Here is a 19,914-nt window from a genome sequence, read left to right as displayed (position 1 = left end):
AGGCTGAAGAGACTCGATCTCTTCACTACCCCCAAAAAAAAACAAAAAACCTCCACTTAACAGGTTACCGTACATTTCGTTTTGGAAGTCAGTTAGGGGATCTACCGTGTTCACGTCGGGGGTCATCATAAAACCACCGATTAGTGGCATTATATTGCCAAAATGAATGTGGACACCTGACTGATCACACCCGTATGTGCTTGATTCTCATTTTTATTTGTATTAGAGTTTTTAGCAATAGATATTGTCACAAAGCAGCTATACAGAAATCCAGATATAACTTTTACATTTATACATTTATCCAAAAGCCACAGGGGCAAGTTAAAAACTCCCTGAGGGAGGAAGAAACCTTGAGAGGAACCTATCCTCAGCTGGGTGGTACCAGATCGTGTGATTTATAAATGATTTCTGTTCTAGATCTATATCAAAAAAGTGGTCATTTTTTTTTAGGAGCTTGAATAGGAGTATTATTATAGCTTTAACTGTCCAATGATGGAGACGGTAAACTGTTCTTAGCAATTGTGGTCCTCAGGCTATCCAAGGAAGACCATCCACAGCCCTCATTATGGTTTCTTTGTGCTACCATCCACAGTAATCTGATGGTTGTCGTTAGGCCGTACATGTGCAGCAGCAGCAGTGAGTCATTTTCAGGTGACAAAATCGCCAAGCAGAAGAGGGGCTTCAAGATGCATCAAGCAGGTCCAGAGGCAAGTCCAAAGGAGTCAGGATCACCGGTATCTTCAGAATAGGGGGATAATAGCACAGGTTATTAGGTATGCCACAGCGCACTCCACTAATATCGGCACTCTCGGTCAATATGAGCAAAGAAGGCTGTGAAAAATTGTCTTTATTTAACCTTTTGAACTTTTGTTAAAGAAATTCACAAAGATACTCTGCTGTCGTAGATATCAAACAATTGCAAACACAACACAGGTTTATCCCAAAAAATATATAGGTGCGCATCAATTATTGGCACCCCTTTGAATTCATATGAGGAAAAATATATTTAATATATAAGTATATTCATATTTACCAAGCGGGCCAATATTAGTGGCGTGCACTGCATATAGGATATAAACGACTCTTAACTTGACTCTTGATGCTCTTGTCCTCGCAAGGTTGAGAAGACGTACATTGTGTGCAGAGTCTAAGCAGGGACTCTGGCAAGGCCAGCAACGACAGCATAACTAAATTGGAGAACAAGACGGTGACACCGATTATGAGGGCACCCTGGGACATAAAGCAGCCAGCCACTCCACCGTCAACAAACCCGAGTGAAAGTGTCCAAACATCCCAAACCACTCTATTCTTATAAACCCTCCAGATCTAGTCCTTTATCTAACAGAGGCGCTATTAACAAAAGGCTTGACTAAACTGGAACGCTAATTGGAAGGCATGGCAGTTTATAAAAGACCAGTAGTTTGTTCATGTACTGCAGCACGAAACCATTCAGTGCTTTATTTCAATAGTATTATTTTATAATCAATAAGAGATTTTACTTGGAGCCGATGCAGTGTGGATAAGATGAGGGTAATGTGGACATATCTTCCAGTTCTAGTAAGGCTGCTGCATTCTGGACTAACTGGAGCTTGTTTCTGTAACTACTGGAACATCCAGATAACAATAATCCAACCTAGAGGTTAGAAAAGCATGCGCTAGTTTTCTGCATCACGTAATGACGTGATATTTCTTATCTTAGCTATTTCTGACATGAACGAAGGCTATCCTAGTAATATTATCTACATGAGCTTCGAATGCTAGCCCGGAGTCTAATAATCACACCCATGTCTTTTACTGCTGCACGTGATGAAACAAAGGCCATCCAGAGTTACTATGGAGTCAGAAAACGTACTTCTAGCTGCCTGTGCTCCTAGTACAAGTATGTCTCTCTCATCAGAATTGTCATTCCTCTTTATGACACATAACTTTATGCACTTCAATGTTGTGAATTCTTTATATTGTCAGATTTCTTGAGTTAATTCTGATCTCTGGTGAAATTTTTATGTGAATAACCTCATTGGACATATCCATCCATCTTCATCCGCTTATCCTTTTCAGGGTCACGGGGAACCTGGAGACTATCCCAGGGAGCGTCGGGCACAAGGCGGGGTACATCCTGGACAGGGTGCCAATCCATCACAGGGCACAATCACATACACACTCACACACACATTCATACACTACGGACACTTTGGACACGCCGATCAGCCTACCATGCATGTCTTTGGACTGGGGGAGGAAACCGGAGTACCCGGAGGAAACCCCCGCAGCACGGGGAGAACACGCAAACTCCGCCCACACAGGGCCACGGTGGGAATCGAACCCCCGACCCTGGAGGTGTGAGGTGAACGTGCTCACCATTCACAAGTAGAAGGAAGTGTGTGTAAACTTTATTAAGCTAGCGTCTTTCATCTGGCTTTACTGAAACATAACTGTGTGTCATCAGCATAACTGTGGAAGCTAATACCATGTTTATGAATAATTTTACTCAGGTAGCATCTATAGAGAAAAAAAGCAGTTAGCCTATAACATAACCTTGTGGAACCCCAAACTTTACCTCAATATGCATATAACTCACCATTTACATGTACAAACTGAACACGATTAGTCAAATAAGACCTGATCCAAGAGAGATCGCGTCCAATCGTTCCTTTAAGTCCAACGACATTTTCTAGCCTATCCAGGAGAATAATATGATCAATGGTGTCAAAAGCCGCACTATGGTCAAGCAACATAAGCAATGAGACACAACCGTGCTCAGAGGCCAGTAGGAGTCATTTACCACTTTAACCAGCGCTGTCTCTGTGCTATGATGAGGTCCACATTCTGATAGATTTCATAAATGATTCATGAACCCCAGCCAAAATATGCGGATGGCTGATCCGCTGTGGTGACCCTGAACAGGAATGTTCTAATGTGGTTATATTGTTATCTACATGCTGAGTTATCATATTGTCTGGCTTTAAATTAATAGTCAGATGATTTTTTTTTTTTTTTTACCTGAGATTTTCAATTTTGTCATTGAAAAAAATCTAGAAGTCATCGCTACTATCGATTGATGGTGTGCATGCTTCTCTGGTGGTCTTATTCCTAATTAACGTTGCTAGAGTATTAAGTAAGAATCTAGGATTCTTTTTGGTATCTTCTATTCAGATGGAGAGAGATGCTAATCTGGCAACCTGGAGCCTTTCTATAGCTAAGAAGGCTCTCCTCTCGTGCTGATTCGAATACTACCAGTTTAGTTTGATGTCACTTATATTCAAATGTTCAAGTGGTCTCTTTTAAGGTGTGCCTGTGATCATTATACCAGGGTGCTAGTTTTTTTTTTTTTTTTTTTTTCATTACGTGGAGCTACATTATCTAGAGTGTAGCACAACGCTGACTCTAAGCATTCAGTTGTCTGTTTAAGTTCCATGGGGTCAGAATGTGATCCAATCAGGGTTGATAACTCTGGGAGATTATTGATAAAACTACGTGCAGTAGCTGACGTGAATGTACGTTTGTTGTGGTGGCGTGGCAAAGTGCATATATATACTCGGCAAAAAAAGAACCGTCCTCTCACATTCATCTGCTTTTATTTCCAGCAAATTTCGGAACATGTGTAAGTATTTGTAGTAACATAAAAACATTCAACAACTGTAACAGAATCTGAACAAGTTTCACAGACTTTTGAAGAACAGAAATGGAGTAATGAGTCCCTGAACCAAGGGGGGGGGGGGGGGGGGGGGTCGATATCAAAAAGGAACAGTCAGTACCTGGTGTGTCCTCCAGCTGCTTTAAGTACTACAGAGCATCTCATCCTCATGGACTGCACCAGATTGGTCAGTTCTTGCTGTGAGATGTTCCTCCACTCTTCCACCGAGGCGTTTGGAAGTTCTCGATCACATCTGGAGGGACACACAGTTATATGTAATTTTCCACTGCTAGGACGATCATCTGTCCTTCCTGTCTCCCTGTAGCGCCGTCTCAGGCGTCTTACATTACAGACATTGCAGTTTATCGCTCTGAACACGTCTGCAGTCCTCATGCCTCCCTGCAGCAGGTCTATGGCATGTTCACACAGGTGAGCAGGAACCCTAGACATCTTTATTCTGGTGTTTTTCAGAGTCAGTAGAAAGGCCTCTTTAGTGTGCTAAGTTATTGTAACTTTGACATTAATCGCCTAGCGCCTGTAAACTGCTGGTGTCTTAAGGACAGTTCCACAGCTGCATGTGCAATAATTGTTTATGCTTCATTGAACAAGCATGAAAAACTCGGCTTAAACCTTTTCCAATAAAGATCTGTAAAGCTAATTTGGATTTTACAAAATTATATTTTAAAATACAGTCTCCTGAAAAAGGGACGTTTCGTTTTTTGCTGTTTATTATGACTAAGACATTTTAAATACGATGAGGTAGTGACCTGAGATAACTTCAGATTTGGGAAGTGTGACTATGTTTTCTAAATGTAATCCAATTTATTTATATATATATATATATATATATATATATATATATATATATATATATATAATATACACATTTATATTTATATTTATACCATGTAGGCTGGTGCAGGCATGAATGAGTGACTTATGGCGGAGACTGTATGGAGGACTTTGCATAAGGTCAGAGATAACACACACACACACACACACACACACGAGCTGCTGAATTCCAGTGCGTCACCCGCTGCTGAGCAACACTTACATGGTATGTTATGAAACGTGTGAACAGCAACGCTATAAATACATATTACAACGTAATTGACTGGAATAAAGTTGGTTGGATGTTCGATATTCGCAGATATGCGGATATTAAGGGACCGTCTCTAAAGTTACATACGACATTGTTAAACACGTTTCTAACTTCAATAGCATTTGAAGGGAATGATGTACAGTCACACAACCAACTGGAAAGTGTTCATATAGGTGTCAGGTATGACGCACACCTTTTAGATTTGTGGTATATTTTTTTTTAAATAAGCTCTTAAATCATATATGAATATCGAACTTCCAACGTCAAACTAACTTTATCCCAGTACCAAATTGTCTCCGCTCTTGAGTGTTCTTTAGTGTTTATATCTGTTTGAATGTTTCTTTTCTTCTTTCCCCTGAAAACATTCAACAAGTCGTACTGTTTTTCATGAATGATGGGAAGGAACCTGTGGACTGTTGAACCTTTCAGATGGGGACTGTAACATGAATGTGTTTAAAACACATCTGTCCAAGAAAGCAGTCACTTCTGTTAATACTCTAGATCAGTTACTTGCATTACTTGTATTTAAAAACACAGCATGTATCTTTAAGCTGTGCACACGCTCTTGGTCTTCTATCCTTTGTCCCGCTTGCAAAAAAAAAAAAAAAAAGAAAGAAAAAAAAAACCCAGCCGCGTGTAAAATCGAGTGAGAGCAAAGCAGCGTGAAATACGGGCTTCATTCTCACTGTAGAGTTTAGGGGTTGTGTGTAAATTCCTACACTGGTGAGAAGACGTGGGTGGGTGTTCACTGGATTACTGAGAAAAGCATGAAAGATAACTTGCCCAACACCCTACAGATGTTAATGTGAACTCGTTTGACAGTGGGTATAAGTAGTCTACACACCCCATTTTAAAATCGCAGGGTTCTGTGATGTAAACAATGAGACCAAGATGAATCACGTCAGATCTTTCTGCCCAAATCCGTCAGCGGAGTCAAAGGAACGGCTTCAGAAGAAGAAGATCAGTGTTATGGAATGGCCAAGTCAGAGCCCAGGTAAATCCTATCAAAACCCGTGAAATGAATTGAAGAGAGCTGTGCACAGAAGATAATCGCAATTTTTTGCAAGGAAGAGTGGAATAAAATCGCCAAAGCAGGATGCGCTAAGACTGAGTGCTAATATCGTATTAGTCAAGGGGTGTACACACTTATGCAACAAGGTTATTGTGTTTTGTTTTTTGTTTTTTTGGTAACCTTGTCTATTTGTTCAACCAATTTTGCTTGTTGTTGTATCACATTAAAGGTGGGAAAAGATCTGGCATCATTTATCTAGGTTTTATTTTTTCACATCACAAAAACCTGACATTTTGACAGGTGTGTGAAGATTTGTTATTTATTTATTTATTTATTTTTATATCCACTGTGCATACAGTCTACAGCGTAATATATATAAAGGGATTACAAATGCAATAATGATATGGGACCCCGAAAATAATAACAATATAACACACACACACACACACACACACACACACACACACACACACAAACAGATATGGAGCCGCATTTGTGATTTCTATTTTTGTGTGTGTGTGTTATATTGTTATTGTTATATATCCAGAAGAGATATGGCATGAACCCAGTAGAGTGGAGTAGATACCAGTAGAGCATTACCGATTTGAAACACACACACACACACAAATATGGAGCCGCATTTGTGATTTCTATTTTTGTGTGTGTGTGTGTGTGTGTGTGTTTCAAATCTGTAATGCTCTACTGGGATCTACTCCACTCTACTGGGTTCATGCCATATCTCTTCTGGATCAACCACAGTAAATAGAAAAGCTGTAACCCTTTCATTCAAATAAACAAACAAACAAACAAATAGAACAACACCACTAAGCGTGCAGTTGTCTCGTCTTTCCTGTTGATCTGTGTACTTTGTTTGAACAATATGTGCTCAGTCTTTATACTTTTAGCTTCAACTCCAAAATCATTTTGCTTGAAAAAATGATGAAAATATCAGCCCAAATAGATCTAAGATCTCGGGGGTGTTTCACTCTGTTTAATTACCTGACACTAACAGGCTGCATGACTCTACAGTCTGGGCTAGAAAGAAATCAGCCCTAGCCTTGTTTGTTTGTTTTTTTTCCTTTCCCCATGTCATTCTATGTATTTGTCTTATGACCATTGGTGTCATTTGGTTCCAGAAAAATACAAAATAATCCACTTTAAGACATTTTTAACAGCAAATAATATGATGCATACGCCAAAAATTCAACCTGGTCTTGATGGGTGTTTTTTTTTGTTTGTTTTTTTGTTTTTAAATCTTGAAATGCTAGCCACCTTATACCAGCCACCTCTGGATTCAGAATCAAGTTTTTTTTTTTTTTTAAGTGAGTTTTTTTTTTTTTTCAATTAAAAACTTTTTTTTTTCAGAGTACATTCACTTTCTATCCTACTGGGGGGGAAAAGAAACCCCAATAGAAACCTTCACAGAAATCCTAATGGTTTCCACTACAAATACCATCACAAACCATATATTGTAATCTCTTTACTTGAAAAAGAACATTTACAATTCAACAAATGAAACAAGTCGGTGTGAAGGTTGGCATTCAAAATATACACGTGCATTAGCTTCTTTTTATTATTTACAAATTGTTCCTAAATTAGATGCAGGTAAAAGGAGGACACAGTCCATGTGCATAGGTTACATTTATGTAAAGGAAGGATCTCATGTATTTTGTTAGCGGTACAGCTGCGGGAAGTAACGGAATTCCCCCCCCCTGTCATTTATACTCGGTCCCTAACCGCTGGCCAATGACGTGTGGCTCGGTGGGCGTGGCCACATGAATCTGCCTTGTTCCGTGTGGAAACTTTACCGGTCCGGGTGCAAAGTTTGAACTCCGTCTGCAAAACGCAGCTCGGTGTGTTTTTCATTCTCTGTCACGATTCACATGAAGAAGACACGAAGCGTCGCGAATGAGGCTCATCACCCGAATTATGCTCGGTTTAGTCGAGGAATAGGGCGGAACTGACGGGAAACCTCTGGGGTGTATTTGCTAGCCAGTGCCGGTTAGCATTGTTTTGTGTGTATGTTGTGATAGCTGTGTGTGTGTGTTGTCTAGCTGATGGGAACCATGGCGTGTGGACCCAACCGCGCCCGTTTGCTGTGCATGCTGTCGTTAACGTTCGTTTTTTTCGTGGTGGAGGTGGTGGTGAGCCGGCTCACGGCGTCGCTCGCGATGCTCTCGGACTCTTTCCACATGCTGTCGGACGTGATGGCGCTGATCGTGGCGCTGGTGGCGGTGCGCTTCGCCGAGCGCACTCAGTCCACCAAGAAGAACACGTTCGGCTGGATCCGAGCCGAGGTGATGGGCGCCCTGGTCAACGCCGTGTTCCTCACCGCGCTCTGCTTCACCATTGTGCTCGAGGCTATCGAGCGCTTCACCGAGCCGCATGAGATCGAGAGCCCGTTCGTGGTGATCGCTGTCGGGGCCGCGGGGCTCGTGGTAAACCTGCTAGGGCTGTGTCTCTTCCACGGCCACGCTCACTCACACAGCCACGGCAAGGCGAAGAAATCCAGGGCGAACACGCGCAAGAGCGAGACCTCCACTGACCGCGCATGCGCCGGAGAGGAGACCAACAACCTGGTCGGTGGTCGCGGGAGTAACAGCCCGAACTGCATGAACACCGACAGCCGGGGAGCCGCTGGTGAGAGCGGGCTTTCAGTTCACATTTTTCCGCTTTCTTTCATTCCTATACGTGCTTCTTAACCTGCTCAGGCTTAAACAGGCTATTTAGATTAAACACCACGTGACACGGCTGTAGCGCTCTGAGCAGAGTTTACTCCAATCCAGATGTTGGCTTTATTATAATAATAATTATTATTATATAATGTATAATATCATTTATTTATACATATATATGCATATGTATATATGTGTCTCAGCATTTTCCAGGGAATCTTATCACCTGCTCAGATGTGTAAGGAGCCGGAAGTGAAGGGGTCACTGTTCAAATGGTTATAACGCCAACGCGGTTGCTAGGCAACCAGGCGCTTATGGACTCGCTAGCTGAATGATTTTTGCTCACTGTTTAGCTGACTAGCTGCTAAGTCTTTTGTACTTGGAGTTCTCAGACGTTTTCCAGCCTAAGACCCCTTTAGATAATAATAATAATAATAATAATAATAATAATAATAATAATAATAAAATACCTCGTACCCCTCAGTACAACATTATTTTATGTAGTAATCAAATCACAGTCTCTCTATTCAAGATGTGCTAGACTTTGCCTGTATTTCTTCATTTGGTTAAAAGCGTCTGCTAAATGAATACATGTAAATAATATATTAGATGTTTTTATTTGTAGCTTCTGTTGAATTCCTGAACGTTCCACCGACACCTCAGGTCCGAGTTGACTTTATCGATAGGTTTTCTTGTTTTTCAGGTTGAATTAAACCAACTGAATTTAACTGACCTAAGTTTTATGATTAGCATAAGGACCGAATCATGAATACGACTTTGATGATCGTGGGTTGTGATGTCCACCTCTGTTAATAACTAGAAAAGAGAGACTCGAACGTTCCCGGCTGTGCTTCGGAGCCCATTTCGAGAATATTAGTAAGGACTAGTCGTGTAAACCTCAGGCTTCCACGTGATATAATACTACATTTGATATTTGACACCTCTGAATCGGATCCAGTTTATTCACCTCAGATTGATATGTGACTGGCTTTTTGTTTAGAATCTGAACAGACCTACTGTTAATTGAGGAATTACGGGCTTATTTCCAGGACAGTTTAAAAAAAAAACAGTTCACAAATGACTAAAAAAAGTCCCCATACAGTTATATTTTCTCTGAGGACGTTTTGTACTATTCAAATTCAAATTCTTTAGCGTTTACACACAGCACAGGGACACTGTCGTAGACACCAGTGACACAATCACAACATAATGAGGTACGTGTGTTATTGTTTTTAGCTGTTTGGTGTTTTTTTTTTTTTTCTTCTCTCAGTTGTGTAAAGCAAATGTTATCAGCATTACCGATGTGGCTCGTATCCAGTTAATTGCATTTGCCAGTCAAGTAGACGTTTCTTCTTCACATCTCTTCGTTCGTCGACGTCATTTCAGTTTCGCGACGTGTTCCCAATGATAATTCTCTCCACGTCTCGTTTTAACCGTGGTGAAAAAGGTAGCGTTGTTTATTCAATTCGGTTTGATTTGTATAGCGCTTTTAACAATGGACATCGATATAGTGGGACCTGAGCGACGACTCGGTGCAGCTGTCGGACGGTCGGTTTAGCCTGCTTGTCTGCTCCCTGGCCTTGGCTCCGGATAGTCACCGATTAACTCGGCCTGTTCTGAGACTGTATTCTGTATTCTGTATTCTGAGGGCCATCCTTGCCCTCAAAACTACCCCAATCATCTATAAAGCCCACATCGTTTTCGGAGCACCACCTGGACATCCAGCAGATCAGCGACCATAACCTGTTGTAAGGGTTGTTATGGGGCCAGAGTGCATCGGACATCGCCTTTGCTAATTAATAACCAGAGCTATTATCGGTCGCTTCATGCCCCCGATATCACCGGTTCAGCGTTTTTGCTCTGAAAAATAACCCATAACGTACAGAATGGTTTGCAAATGGGCTCAACTCCGTTACCTTGTTTGTGAAAAGGCCTAACAAGTTTCAATATGAAAGAGTGCTCTGAAGATTTTTACTCCATCCCAGTCCAAGTACAATTAGAGCACGGTATACTCCAAAGATCATGATCGAGTTCAGGAAAGTCGGTGTTCATTTGTCTAACGTTAATGAACTGAATATACAGGTTGGTTTTGGAATTGTCTTAAAGGTCCCCGAACTGCGGTGAATCTGAAACGTTCTTGCAGCAAACACGCGCGTAAAAAAAAATAAATAAATCACACCGCACTAGGACTGTGAGTCATGCTGCAACACGTCGACCCACAAGAAGTAGAATCGGCACACACATGCACCAAGCAACTCCAATAAACCCTTCAGGCGTGTATTGTAACAACTATCACATGATTTATTCTAGCGCAGGAAAAGAGGAGATTAATCAGTCAGAGACGAGCTTCAAGCTTCACCCTACTGACTGTCACATGGGAGATTTCTGAAGAGAAAGGCAAAGGATTTTTATTTAAATTTTTTTTTTTTTTATAAAAGTATGATTTTAACGTATAATAAGATTGACGGATGACTAATGTAATGATCATTTTAGTAGCACTTAAACAAAACAATCCTAATATTCACCATGACCCTAATGCTTACTTCATATATATATATATATATATATATATATATATATATATATATATATATATATATATATATATATAATGTGTGTGACCGTGTATATATGTGTAATCAAGATCCTGCCGGACACAGCGTCCAGTAAAAATATTTACATAAGACATGCAAATTTCAAAGTAAATAACGTACATATCATTTTTAATGTAAGTAAATATCTTTTCTACACCTCCATTTTATTCAGTAATTCGTGTCTCTTTAAATGAATATAAACAATCAGTACGTTTACACGGACAGCAGTATTACAGTATCCGATATTAACCCGATACTCTGATTAATAAACTAGCATGTAAACACATCACTGATGACCTTAATCCGATTAAAGTCACACTCGGAGTAAACGCAGATGGAATCAAGACGTGCGGAGTATTCCTGTTTTAGTCGCGTTATCGACGTGCGTTACAGACGCGTACACGCCGTAATCGCACTATTAACGTCGTGTGGGAGTTTTCACCGCGTTGTGCGACAGGACACGTACACACACGGCAGCGCTCGACCGTTTTACGGTAAACAAGAGAGCACGGCTGTGTCTGAAACCGCGTACTCACCTACTATACGCTTATAGTAGGTGAAATACATGCATCTCAGCTACTATATATTAGGCGAAATACACGTGTTACGTAGTATTAATACACGTAGGTAAGTACGCGGTTTGGGACGCAGCCCACGGCTTCAACCAGTCGTACAGCGCGGCAAATAATTAACCGCACTTGAAGCGTTCGTAAAAATTTAGAATGAAAACACCCGAAACCGTATACGGTCCCATAACGAAGACCAACTGGACGTCGATACGTAAAATCCTAGAGGGGACGGCGTGACGCGGTGACGTGATGACGCGTGCCGTTAATCCATCTACGTTCTATAACACGTAAAACCTGAACATGAAAGGAGTATTCTAAAAGCGACTCATGTGAACACCTTCATCACAATATGATGCGTCTTATTCAGAACAAGGTCGATAATTAGATCACTGCTGTCCGTGTAGACGTAGTCGGTGTTCTGAAGGGGAAAGAAAATGTCCGTTTAGGTTACAAACGATTGTGCAGACGTGCAGTGAGGAAGGCGGGTCTGTGGGACTCGCTCTAAAGACTGCTTCTGTAGTGTTCACAGGTAAATTTATCGTCTGGGGTGTTTCAGCGCTCTTAAAATCCTAACTCGTGTTCTTGGAAAGTGCTTTCTCGTGTAACCGGGTTAAGAGTAGCTGCCTCGACTTCCTCGCTCCCGGACTCCCGTCGGCGACGCGCAGCGTATCTGAACGGTTGCTAAATGTTATCGCGCCTTTCAGTCGCTACAGTTCATTCTGTGTTCAACCGTCACTGTACTAACAACACATGAGATATGATCAGAGAGATGTGCTGGGATGTAATCTGTGTCTCATGTTACTCATCGCAGGAACACGGTATACTTCTGGCTTCTTTTAAGACGGCTGGACAGATCACTCACTAAGCCCAGGTGCCAGGGCAAGTAGATTATGGATTCAGACTTATTCACTTATCACTTATTCATTCCCAGCGGACAAGCAGGTTTAATGCGCCGTCGAGACAGTCATCACTAACACTTTTTACTTCGTTGATCTAACAACTAACAATACACGTAGTGCTACCGTACAAGACCTTGAATTGAGTTCTAGAAGAAGCAACGTGCGCAGAGTCGAGGTGTAAGAGCCAGATTATTGTAGGGGTTTTTAAAAAATTGTTCGTTTTTTATGGGATGGTCAGGTGTTCACGGACGAGGTGGGTCTTTTAGCTGTTTTTTTGAAGATGGTGAGAGATTCCGCGGTCCGGATTGAGGTTGGAAGTTCATTCCAATACTGAGGAACAGTTAGCGTGAAGGTTCTGGAAAGGGACCTCGAGCTACGGTGAGTAGGAACTACTAAGTGTCGGTCTTTAACCGTGAGGGAGCGTAAGCCTTCAGGAGAGAGTTGACGTAGGGCGGTGTTGTCCCAGACAAGGTCTTGTACGTGAGCGTCAAGGCGGTGAATTTGATGCGGGCGGATACAGGAAGCCAGTGGAGGGAGATGAAGATGGATGTGATGGGTTCTCCTGGGCTGGTTGAAGACGAGGCGCGCTGCAGCATTCTGAATCTGAATCATTCTAAGCTGCACCGCTATGTGTCGTCAGGCAGAAATATGCAGAAAGTTCAGTCGTTAAATACAGTGAATACAGTAGCTCTAATGCTAGCGCAACGACCAGTCAAAACACGTCACCGAGCGAAAATGAACCCGCTAGCCAGAACCGTCAAGGGAACACGCAGCGCACGGATACAACGCCGGCTAAAGACTTGCCGGTTTTGTCAAGGATGCAAACCCCATGTTTTTATCATCAGAGACACGAGCAGAAGACGATCGCGCTTGGCCGCAAAACGTCGCCCCCACAGGGATTTCAAGTACTCGCTCATTTTCCGTAGTCTGTATTAATGCGCGTAATTAACTCGTCACGCTACTGAGTCACGTAAGCTGTGCTTTTAAAAAGAAAAAAAAACACACTGGAATGTTCCGTTGCCCAGTGTACTAGTTAATGAATCTGTCCACCCCCTTTAAAACACAGAAAACATGTTAGGACACACACACACACACACACACACACACACAGAGTTACCTCTGCCTCCATTCCAGACTTAACCGGGTCACATGGAAACATCAGATGTTGCTTTGTTCGAGCGCCGGTCCTGTAACAGTGCGATCACAGGCGGATGATCTGCGCATGCCATACCAGTCAATTACTAAATAATCAACATCCGTCTCGCGTTTTAAATAAAGGATCACTTACGTATGAGAGAGGTATCTTTTACATTCGATTTGTTATGGATCATGTGATTAAGCTAATGTTTAAACGTTAACCTCGCTCTTGTTCCATTCAGGTGTCCGAACAGATTTTTCTTGTTGTCACCGTTATTTTATTCATAATTTATTGATGAAAATTCCCGTTCGTAGTTTGATGGGCCGGTTAAATTGCTTTGCCTGTTCGAGAAATCGAGTTACTCTTCATTTTGAGCACGAACCAGTTTTTCTGTGTTTAATGTTGTCTTTGTGCTTTGTCTTACTGTGTGTTTTGTGGGCGTGGCAGAGTTATCGGCTGTGCAGCTGAACGGCGAGCTGGATCACGAGCACGACCTCGAGCACGCCCTCGAGCACGACCATGACTCGTCCCCGTCGTCCCAGCTGAACATGCGCGGTGTTTTCCTCCATGTTCTGGGTGACGCGCTCGGCTCCGTCATCGTCGTGGTCAACGCCACCATCTTCGCCTTGGTGTGGAGTCCGTGCAAGCCCGGTGTTCCCTGCAACATCCCGTGCCTTGCCAACACGCACTGCAGTGACCACCATCACATTAACGACACGCTTGTAGGCTTTGGCGAGGGAGAACACAGCAACACGAGCACCATGCCCTTCACAGCCGGGCCCTGCTGGGTGCTGTACCTGGACCCGACTCTGTGCCTCATCATGGTCTGCATTCTTCTGTACACGACGTACCCGCTCCTGAAGGAGTCCGCGCTCATCCTGCTGCAGACCGTACCCAAGCAGATCGACGTGAGCCTCCTAAGCACTCGCCTGCGCCAGCTCGATGGCGTTCTGGCTGTGCACGAGCTCCACATCTGGCAGCTCGCCGGGAGTCGCATCATTGCCACCGCACACATCAAATGCCGAGACCCTACCTCCTACATGAGTGTGGCCAAGCGCCTCAAGGCCTTCTTCCATGACGAGGGCATCCATGCCACCACCATCCAGCCCGAGTTCGTCATGGTGAGCTCGGAGTCACACGCCTCGCTCTGTGAGCTCTCCTGCCGCATGCAGTGCGCCGCTAAACTCTGCTGTCAAAACGGCAAAGCCCCGGACAACGTAAACGCAAGTACCGAGAGCGGGAGCGAAGCCGAACCCCTCGTCTCCACCACCCTGGACGTCATCAGCGAGTCTCTGGAAAGCGAGCCTAAAGTTCAAGCGGCTCCACAGGACGTGACCCTCACCAGAGAAGTCGAGTCGTCTTTATAAGGAAGAACGAGTACAAAGAAATCCATAATAAAGACACCAGAACACACAAATATATCCAAAAAGGACCTGTACATTTTTACACGAATTAGAAAATCGGAGCCCTTTGAGAGAAACAGGGATGCACCAATCCGATATCGAGCATCAGTATCGAAACGCCGGATCTTATCGGATCCGATCCGACACGTCATCTGACCCGTTGCTGTATTTCATGCCATCACTTGACACACGAGTGAACTTGCATGCAAACGTAGGACACGAATCATCTTTGCGCACACCTGCTCATTGTTTCTATCCTAACTCACCATTACCCGAAAGGGAATAATGGCAAACGGGGCGTTTCACAACCCCCCCCCCCCCCAAATACACACCCTTCTGTGGTTATTAAAGTGAAAACATGACACTTACACGGAGACAATAGTTGGTTCAAAGTTTCCAAACCCGTGACAGCACTGTTGCTAGGAGAAGGAGCGCTGGAAAAGGCTTCGTTTTCTAATGTATTCATTTATTCATACGTCCGTCTTCAGTGCCCGCCGCGTCCCGGTCAGAGACGCGGTGGATCCGGAACCTGAAACGGGATCAGCGCGTCCACAGAGAGTGAAACGAGACGAGAGAGCGGTCTCTCGCTTCGAACATGGAGTGAATCGACTGGAAAAAGATTCGCAAGAGAAATTTCCTGATCTGACAAGTGGAACAAATCTGCTCTGGGGTCCAAACGCATTCTACACGATCCTTACACACACACACACACACACACACACACACACACACACACACACACACACACGCAAGACTCTGAACCTTGAGCCGTTACTGCCTGATGGCTGGCTGACCTTTGATCAGACGTGCTGCTGCATGTGTGTGTTGCGAGCGCCGTGTTCGTGAAGCGTCCTCTAAGTCTAAGCGTGTGTGCGTGTGTCTATGCAAAAACGTCTCGCGTTTGAGAACCTGCTGTGTCGTCGTTATCTCGTGGCTCTAGTGCAACACACGCATGCAAAATCCAGCTGCTGGCTCAAGTTTAAGGACTTTTTTTTTTTTCTTTCTTCATTTTATTATTATTATTATTATTACGATATATCAAAAATACATATTCTTTTCCCCTTCTGGATACATCCATAATCAACGTATTTCATAAGCAAAATAATTTATGTGTTTAATTTATTAGTAATGATTCTGTTTTACTTTTCAGAGACTTTTATAATATTTAGATTTGGTAATGTGTTAAAAAAAAAAAAAAAGAAGAAAAAAAAAAGGATGTGAGCCTGTTTTATTTTTTTTAATTTTTTTTTTTTTTAAAGAAGCTATGCTGTAAGGTAGAATCTTTTTTACTAGTATTTACTAGTAAACTGTGCTGCTGAGACATGTTATATTTCTGACAGATAGACGCAGTTTTCGTACCGGTTCAGCGAGCCTTTAATGCTGAAATGCAGTCTTTTCGTTTCCTCATTTACGGGAAACGCTGATGCTTCACGAGTCGCGGTGTTCTTGTCACATGAGCGTGACTCGCGAGCATTAAAAGCAGTGTTGAACAACGACTTGAGTTTCTCAAGCGTCCGTACCTACGATCCTCGCATGACCGAACATCTCCAGCTTGGTGTGTAGTAACACTGGCTGTTTCGAAACTGGTTTTAACACACCCTCACCGACTTCCCCTCGATTAAAATCCCTGCCGCCACCTAAAGTGCTGCCGCATCAGTCGAACCGCTGAAGTGAAGCTCGAGAGAGTCTGGAGTAGAAATCTGATTCTGCCGATGAATTTAATCGAGAGCGATGAATTCATGTCCCTCCGGGATTTAGCGACCGCAGGAACGAACACGAAATCAAAGCAACGCCGGCAGATTCGCAGGCGCTCGCCGGTTTTTCAATGATACGACAGATTTTGGCGAGGCGCGTCGCGTGACGTCGTTCGACCAAACCCGTCTGCGTTGTAAGTCCACTCCCTAATATGGGAGTCAAGGGAAAGTCAACGAGGGCGCGTTGAAAACTAGGTCTGCAGCATGAGATTTCTTTTATTCCAGTAGTGCTGAGCTCTGCGTACGGGGCGGTAAAGCACGGCCAGCGCTTTGCTCATCAACGCACACAGAAGGACACGTTTTTATGCTTGATACTTAGTTAGCCACGCTAGTTCTCGGGTATTTCCATCTCATCAGTTTAAACGTGCAAACCAGAGTCAGAGTTCTCGCTTGTCTGTCTGTCCGTCTCGAGTTCTCCTGCCTGTCTTCATGCTGTAACGCTTGAGCTGGTCTTAAGCAGTGCAAAGTCCTCAACGATTCCCCGCTGCATGACGTACAATAATGGAACATTTTCGGCCAGAGATCGAATGTACACGTTTGTTTAGCTTATTTCCAGTCATTTGCCGTCATCAGCCGCTACGTTAGCCTCACTGCTCAAGTACCGAACTAATGAAGCGAACTTCAAACGCCTAGCGTGTTTTTGCTCTAGAGGACATTTAGGTGTACAGGCAGCGTCGTACAGTTGTACAGGCCGAATCGTTGCGTAAAGCTAACTTTTTTTTTGACGTACGATGAAAGGAACACCGAGTTTTTGAATGACTTGTACACACAGGAACGTTAAGGTTTTGTTTGCTAACACTCTATTCGTCGATTATTAGTAAATGACCGTAATGACTGTCGGCGTATTGAGACGTTTATCAAGCACGACATTGTTACTAACCCAAATGCTGTATTTGGGAGGAGGCTACGTGTGTACGTGGGATACGGACGAGTAAGGACCGCCTTATCTAGGAAAGGTACTTGATGTTCTTTCAAATTTGTCCAACGTGAAAACGCTTTGAAGAACCGCTGTCCTTCCGAATCAGATGCCAAAACGCGCCACCTGTCCTGCCAGCCTCCTGAGGTCTAGTGAAGCCTTTACGGTAATATCGTGCATGTTAAATGTCACAATACGTCATTTAAACAATTAGCAGCTACTGTGAAATGAATTTGCTATGATATGAAATGTGCTTTCCAAAATGCTCAGCATGTCCTTAAATCGGCCATTCTCGTTATTATTTCTCCAATGATCCATTGATGCAATGTTTTTCCCTTTCTTTTTTTTTTCTTTTTTTTTTTTAAACAGATGCACACACATTCTTTCTATATATTGTAGCTGTAAAGATTTTTTAGGTTAGAACACACCAGCTGAAATGTTTTTGATTATATTCATGTTGGATATACGTTAATGTGAATTAAACATGGCTGTGCAGTATTCACTGTCCTCTGTGTTTCTCCTGATGTAAGTGTGTTTACAGTGTGTCTTAATGCCATTCATAAACATGGTCATAAATGCCGTCGATACGTTTACGGTTGGGAAAGTTCTGGAAGGTTCTGCGTGTCTCTGGAACTGGACTTTCTTTCAAAAGATATTCTCAGTTTAAAAAGAAAGGTTTTAAGTTGATAGCAGCACCCCAAACGCGGACTTCCGTAAATACTCTATTTTAAAGTGTGCACTTCTTTATTTCATTATTAATAATAATAATAATAATAATAATAATAATAGTAGTAGTAGTAGTAGTAGTAGTAGTAATCATAATGGTAAAAGCAATATTATTATTATTATTATTATTATTATTATTATTAATAATAATCATCATCATAATAATAGTGAAAGTATTATTATTATTATTATTATTATTATTATTATCCAATCAGCCAATCACGCAGCAGTGCAATGCATACAGTTGCACAGATACAGAAAAATCAAATGAGATGTTAATGGTGATCTCAGGGACGTTGACCGTGACCTGGTTGCTTGGACCAGATGGTGGTTTGAGTATTTCCGAAATTTCTGATGATCTGCTGCTTTCACGCACAACAATTTATACATATGGTTATAAAGGAGAATATTTCTTATGGTTTAAAAAAAAAAAAAAAACTAGTTTGTGATTGTACTTCTAATATAAAGTTTAAAATAATGCATATTTTCATGGTTGGAGAAACAATGCTATACGTTAATGGTTATCATAAGACCGGCATACACTGGATCTAAAGTCTACACACCCTTAATGAGATCGCAGGTTTTAGTGATGAAACGACAGAAATCGAGATAACATCACGTAATCGTCTGAGCCGTTATCAAGCGAGAGTTTGATACTTGCGTTTACCGTACTTGCATTTGAAAATGGAAAACAAAAAGGAGAGAAGTAGAGACACATTCGGGATTGGATCATGCAAATGAAGCAATTCGTCAGCTTTAAGATTAGCGACAGCATCATGTGTCATTTCGTTTGATGTTTGGCTTAAAACGCTCGTTGGTGTCTAGATTAAAATGTCATCGTATTTCACGGTTTGAAGGTAATTGTATTTAGCAGCTGGACTCTCGACACCTCTGAACATAATTCATTAAGATTTACAAGCTTGACAACACAATTTTAGCCCAAGCACCACTAAAAATGTTTTTGAAAGACTTGAGAAAGGATCCCTGCACCCCTTTAACATGGATATTTCTAATAGACGTGACGAGAGGAATAGAGAATTGTTGATTGGATTGGGGATATTTGAAACCTTTTATATTTTAAAAACTGATAAATTGCCCATTAATCATTGACCAGTCCCATTTTGCTCTCTACTGCCTTCTTTATGCTGCTTATACCAGGAACATACCATACCATACCATACCATGCTTATACCAGGAACATACCATACCATACCATACCATGCTTATACCAGGAACATACCATACCATACCATACCATGCTTATACCAGGAACATACCATACCATACCATACCATGCATATACCAGGAACATACCATACCATACCATACCATGCTTATACCAGGAACATACCATACCATACCATACCATGCATATACCAGGAACATACCATGCCATACCATGCTTTTACCAGGAACATACCATACCATGCTTATACCAGGAACATACCATTGAACATACCATACCATGCTTATACCAGGAACATACCATACT

The 19,914-nt window shown here is 42.3% G+C and overlaps 1 protein-coding gene and 1 long non-coding RNA gene across 4 annotated transcripts; one reads left to right on the top strand and one right to left on the bottom strand.

Moving 5' to 3' along the window:
- Positions 1-73: 73 nt before the first annotated feature.
- On the bottom strand, positions 74-15,751 carry LOC128629136 (uncharacterized). 3 transcript variants are annotated; one of them, XR_008393427.1, is made up of 4 exons: positions 15,396-15,751; positions 3,756-3,887; positions 1,034-1,187; positions 74-738 (listed from the first exon to the last, which is right to left on the bottom strand). It is a non-coding gene; the product is annotated as an uncharacterized LOC128629136 (long non-coding RNA). The 3 variants fall into 3 exon arrangements; XR_008393428.1 differs by lacking the exon at positions 1,034-1,187; XR_008393429.1 differs by lacking the exon at positions 74-738 and having other exon boundaries at positions 901-1,187.
- Positions 7,496-18,194, top strand: slc30a1a (solute carrier family 30 member 1a). Its single transcript, XM_017456361.3, has 2 exons — positions 7,496-8,388; positions 14,071-18,194. The coding sequence occupies exons 1-2, from the start codon at positions 7,806-7,808 to the stop codon at positions 14,988-14,990; spliced, it is 1,503 nt and encodes a 500-aa protein (XP_017311850.1). The 5' UTR covers positions 7,496-7,805; the 3' UTR covers positions 14,991-18,194.
- The last annotated feature ends 1,720 nt before the right edge of the window (positions 18,195-19,914 follow it).

Source organism: Ictalurus punctatus, chromosome 25 (genome assembly GCF_001660625.3).
Source record: "Ictalurus punctatus breed USDA103 chromosome 25, Coco_2.0, whole genome shotgun sequence".
Classification (NCBI taxonomy): Eukaryota; Metazoa; Chordata; class Actinopteri; order Siluriformes; family Ictaluridae; genus Ictalurus; species Ictalurus punctatus.
This window is presented reverse-complemented; position numbering and strand designations above follow the sequence as displayed.

Bases quoted from the DNA above. Each gene is read 5' to 3' on its own strand.
- slc30a1a (XM_017456361.3), top strand. From the start codon at position 7,806: ATGGGAACCATGGCGTGTGGACCCAACCGCGCCCGTTTGCTGTGCATG. The intron at 8,389-14,070 runs GTGAGAGCGGGC...TGGGCGTGGCAG, and splicing joins CGACAGCCGGGGAGCCGCTG to AGTTATCGGCTGTGCAGCTG.